This window comes from Trachymyrmex septentrionalis, unplaced genomic scaffold (assembly GCF_001594115.1).
Source record: "Trachymyrmex septentrionalis isolate Tsep2-gDNA-1 unplaced genomic scaffold, Tsep1.0 scaffold17, whole genome shotgun sequence".
NCBI classification, from domain to species: Eukaryota; Metazoa; Arthropoda; class Insecta; order Hymenoptera; family Formicidae; genus Trachymyrmex; species Trachymyrmex septentrionalis.
In genome coordinates this window covers 441,094-447,017 of record NW_017304864.1, presented here as the reverse complement: position 1 = coordinate 447,017, position 5,924 = coordinate 441,094, and the positions used below count along the sequence as shown (strand labels likewise).

The 5,924-nt window shown below is 24.3% G+C and overlaps 1 protein-coding gene across 1 annotated transcript; it reads left to right on the top strand.

Annotated features, from left to right (window-relative positions):
• The first annotated feature begins 605 nt into the window (after nt 1-605).
• Nucleotides 606-2,035, top strand: LOC108746373. The gene is made up of 2 exons (XM_018483104.1): nt 606-1,210; nt 1,870-2,035. The coding sequence occupies exons 1-2, from the start codon at nt 606-608 to the stop codon at nt 2,033-2,035; spliced, it is 771 nt and encodes a 256-aa protein (XP_018338606.1).
• Nucleotides 2,036-5,924: the final 3,889 nt, after the last annotated feature.

Below are 5,924 nucleotides of genomic sequence, written 5' to 3'. Positions count from 1 at the left end.
GTAATAATTATGATAATTAAGTCGATTATTTAAATAACCGAAATTTATGAAACAAAAATTTGTATTTGTTAAATAATAATGTCGTTTTTTTTAATATATTATTTGAATATGATTTTATTCGGATGTATGTTAGTGATTCGAATATACTGATTGAAATGTATACATATAAGTAATTATTATGTATTTTTTATTAATTTTTATATATTTTGTTAGAATTTTTTATTATATTTTATTCCTAAATTTTTTTACAGATGATGACTGCAGATGACGTAATGAATGAACTTTGTATTCCTTGGCTGATTAATAGTCATTTAAACAACATACATATTGTATTATCACATATACGAAGCATCTTACAAAAAAGGCTCTGCACAAACAGAACTAATTACACATTATTAACAGTAGCATTAATGAAGAAGGTATCACTGCTGAGAAGATCTAATGCAACATTTTCAAAATTCACAATTTATAATTGGATGATACTTATAAATACCATGTTGAATTATTTGAACATTCCGAGTATATTGACAAACAATCAATATGATTTAATATGCTTTACCTGCAATTATATAGAGCCGCTTGATATGAAAATTATGCAGCCTAAGATGAATATATTGAATATAATCCAGGAATATGCTAAACGTTGCTTCCCTGTGTACCAACTATTGCACAAAGATCCACAATGCCATCCCAAATTGCGCAGTTATGCCCAATCTTTCAGTCTTGATCAAGAAGCTTTTATACGTCATGTAATGTTGCACAGCTTCAAGTGCGAGTACATAGAATTTGCGTGTGAATTGACATTCGAATTCTGGCACGAATTTGGTTGGACCGACGAGATGATAGCATACGAAAATATAATACGCATCACGGCCGACGTATTACAAATTGTTTTGATACATTTAGACACATTTCCCAAATGCACTTTTATAATGTTACTATATGCAATCATAAATTACTGCAAAATTGTGACAGAGAACATGACAAGTGACAAGTTCGAAGCAATTCAGAACATCCTATTCAGAACTCTGTCCTCCATAAATGATATTGTCAGCAAAACGTGCTATTGTAATACGTACAATACTTGGCTTAAGCGCATCCAAAATATAAAGATCTCAGATATGGAAACAGAAAAATATTATGATGAAATCTGTAAGTGGACTGACAGCATCTTTCCATATGAAATTGAGACATTCATAGATAATAAATGGTAAGTAAATGGTGGTCTTCCTTTCTTAAACTTAATTTTTAATAATAAATATGTTTGTTATTTTTCCTCTCTGTCACTTTCATTTTAATTGAATTTTATTTTCATCATTGCTTATTTTTTGGTTTAAGAAAAGTTTAATATAAAAGCGACGTTTTAGTATTAATTTATATATCAAAAGAATTTTTATGCATTTTATTATCTTTTATTAATGATTATTATCTTTTTTCTGTTATTTTTTTTTGCAACTTGCCAAAAGAGACATTCTGATAACTTTAATAAAATTTTAAAATGTTAAGAAAATATTAATATATATAAAACGTCAGTTAAAAAAAACGTCAGTTAAAAAAAATGTAAAGGCAATTGTATTCTAAGTTTAAAAAGAAATTTAAAAAATTTCTCTTAATGTATATTGTATGGGTTTAATAGAATCATACATACTATATTAATTATACATATAATGTTAATATTAAATGTAATACATGTAATGTTAATATTAAATATATAATTATCTATATTATAAAATATCACAAAAATATTATAACAATATGACATATTAGAGTATTACGAAACAAGATATAATTTCAATAAAACATTTTTTATAAGAACATATATAAATATATATGTAATTATATGTTAAATATATCTACATATTTTTTCAGCGTTTGTAATGAAACTTTCTACTGCAAATATCACGGTTTTCTAATTAAAAGAAAAATCGCAGCGAAGTACAATGCATACATGTTCATACGTGAATGCATGAAGTTACAGAATAATACAAAGTTTCAATACTACGAGCAATTAATACGAAATTTATTTATCTTATAATTTATCTTCCGAAGAATAGATTAACTACTGTAAATATGGGTGACTTAGGACAAGTATAGATGACTTGGGACAGCATGTATTTTTGTTAAATTCAATCATGGAATCCATCCATGAGTTTCTAAAATTTTAAACTTCCTTTAGAAACTTATAAATGGATTGAATTTAACAAAAATATATGTTGTCCCAAGTCATCCACATTTACGGTACCCTTTCGTTACACTTGTTAAAACATGGAAAAAAGAATTTGCATATTCCATCTTTTCTAGAATAGTAAAACAGTATGATTTTGTTCAATCTCCTAATTAGAATATACATTTTAATATTTCTTTTATATTGACATTTCATCAATTTTGTTTACAGTAAAATTTTTTCTGTTTTTGCTTGAAATCGAAAAAGAGTGCAAATACTTTTTTTGGTATTTATATAATATCGATAATCTCTTTTTGTATATTTTCTTTTATATTAATAATTTGTATTTTTTTATACAAAAATAAATTTTTTCTGTGTAATAATACACGAAAAAACTACCTTGCTTTTTTAAAAATAAGTTTTCGAAATTTTCAGGACATTCGATTGAGTAATCTTTGTAATTATTTTTCTAATTAAATATTAGTTATAGTATAGCCTAAAATATCGAAATAGTATATAAATCTAATACTATGAGAGAAAAATATTTCAAACAATTTTTCTGTTTAATGAATAATATAACTGCATTTATGGGATGCATTTTGTAATAACATTCAGCATCTTTACTTACAATTTTCAAAGATATGTGCAAACATTGTAACATAAATATGTAGTTGTATTTATTCAGTACTTTATATTTATTTAATATTACTTGTTCAATAAATATAAAGCATTGAACAAATACAACTACGTATTGATACATTACAACATTTGAATTTTTCCCGAATACTTGATTTTTCTGCAAAAAGAAAATTATTGTGCAAATAATTCTCCTGAAAAATTGTAATTTGGACACTATAGTTGTAATACCTTTCATTGTTTTTTTGTGTATATTAATTTTTATCTATCTTAAAAATATGTTTATTCTTGCGTGTATTAATTGTTTTTCGATATTTTAGTAATAATTTTACACTTTTCGAGATAGATGTGTAAGAAAAAAGCAATGAAAAATTGCTTTATATAAAACAAATACATCAGAGTCAACATTTGATGATTTTCTACTAACACAAAAGATCTGTTTGGATGCAAATTGAATTTTTACTTTGCGTGTTTAACGATGTAAAATACATATAACTATATGTACATTTAAGTATATGATAAATATATATATATATATATATATATATATGTATATATGTGATATGTATTATTGAACTGATTGCGATTAATAGAATGTACATATATACAAAAGATTAAAACTAAAATATAAAAGAATTTTATTTAAAACGTGTATAGGCAAACATTATCTTCATCGAATCTTTCTTCTTAATTACATGTTTCAGTTTTATTTTGTAAACTAAATTATGATTAATTCCCTAATTAATTTCCCTTATAAAAATTTTATATTTTTATAACGGGGACATTATATTGCAAATTAAAAGTAATAACTGAAAATGATTTCCTGTAAATAACTTAAGTTTTAATGCTTATGTTATGAAAACTTGATATCGTGAAAAGAAATAGATATATCAGTTTTTTTCGAAACATTAAATCTAGAAGAAACATTTGATATTTAAGTAAAAATATCATTATATATATTTGTATGATAATCTTGATGTTGCTAAGAAGAGGTCTTTTGTGATAATATCTTTATCATTTTTCATGGCACACCTGAGCACGCGAAATATCAGTTCTGTAAAGAATTTTAATTACTATTAATTTAAAAATTATTATAATCTCGAAATTTTTCGTAGAATTTTCATCTTGGAATATTTCAAATAATCTTAAAACTCTTAAAAGGAAATTCAATGATTTAGAGACATCGTGTACAATATACGTAAATGAACAATTATACAATGTAAAATTATACATAAATACACTGCGATATAATAAATTAATTTATAAAATAAAGGCTACAACACCTCATTTATTTGGAATCTCACGTTGTAATTTCAAGTAGTATATATAATAGTATAAATAATAATTTTACATTTTCCAAATATCGAGAGGTTATAATGATTTTTAAATTATAAGCATTTAAAATTATCAAATTATACTGTTTAAAGTTCGCGCTTTTAGATGTAATACGATGGAAAATTCAACCATATCTAAGCGTGTGAACTTTATACGATATAATTCGGTAACTTTGAGTGTTTATAATTCAAAAACTAATTTATAGGCTCGATATTTTGATCTTAAAAGAATTTTTGTCTTAAAATAATTTAGGAATCAATTCTTAATCAACTCTGTTGAAGTACGATCTTTACTGAACACTCAGTACATATAAATATATATGTGTATGTACATGTATGTATGTATATGATAAAATTTAATAAAATTTAAAAATTACGTCTATTTTGTTCTTATATTTTGCACAAAGAAAAAGTAGACAAAAATTTGACGAACTCTGTCTTATACATTTGAACTATTACAAATAAGAAGGAATGAAATGTATATTTTCACGTTTTATTTTATTATTATCCAACTGTGATTCAACATTAAATGGAATTACAAATCGCTCTCAAAGTCAACTGCATGTCGACCGCACATGTTTTCAAAATACTTGACACAGTCGAACTCAAGACTGACGATATCATCGATTCGGGTAAATTCGAACATTCAAAAATTTTAAAAATTGGTGTGTATCTTGTCTTAAAATATTCAACAACAGTTGCTGCAAATAATTTATCCAAGATTAATCAACAACACGAATTGTGCTGATTACTCGTGACATTTCAATCATTGATTGCTGCTGTACATATGTATACAAGTCGTGTATCATAGCTTCGTTCAAACAACAATAAAATCGACGATACTCCAATCGATGACAATGAAGATTGGACTTCTGCATTTTAATTTTAACTAAACGTAAGAAATTCGATAATTATTAGTCTATAACATTTTTAGTGATGAGAAATTGTGAAAAAAATATATGAAGAATTGTTTGTGACGATGAAAATAAATGTTAAATAAGAAAGAAAAAATTTTAAATTTGACTAAGAATTCTTAGTGAGAGAGAGAGAGAGAGAGAGAGAGAGAAAGCCAAAATTTTTGTGTTATATAATGGGAATCATATAATATAATGGAAATATAATGGAATGTTTTAAATTTGTATTAACAGCCTCGACGAAAAGAGACTTTAGGACATGTAACAGCAATTTTAAGATAGGATTTATAGATCATATTATGTAAACACTTATTATATTACTTATTTATCATCATTTAAATATTCTTTAACGAGAGAGAGAAAATGTTTGCCTTTTTTGATAATTACATTGATCTACATTAACAATTTATAATTATAAAAATTATATATTTATAATAGAAAGAAAAAATATTATATTTTGATGTAGAAAATCAGAGATTGAAAGGTACATCTAAGTTCTTCCTCTCTTCTCTATTAATTGACTAATTAATCGTAAAAAGAAAAGATGCAAGAAAATTTGTTGAGAGAAACAGTACTCTATATCTCAGTACAATTTGATATATTTAAACCGAAACACTTTTACACACTACTGTATATTAATAGAAAACTTGTTTATTCTAATTTCTTCAAATAAAGAGCAAATTAAATGTATAATTATATTTTTAATTTTAATTAATATCAGCTAATATCAGTTTTTTGTTCTTTAGTTTTATCTTTTAATTTTTTAAAATAATTACTTTAATGAAATTTACCAAAGAATCAATTTAGTAAAACAATAAGAATTACATTAATATTATTACATTTACATCTTCTTTTAGTTTTACTATTTATTTTTTA

Coding starts and splice junctions, on each gene's coding strand:
- LOC108746373 (XM_018483104.1), top strand. CDS start 606: ATGAATATATTGAATATAATCCAGGAATATGCTAAACGTTGCTTCCCT. Junction 1,211..1,869: donor ACATTCATAGATAATAAATG/GTAAGTAAATGG, acceptor ATATTTTTTCAG/CGTTTGTAATGAAACTTTCT.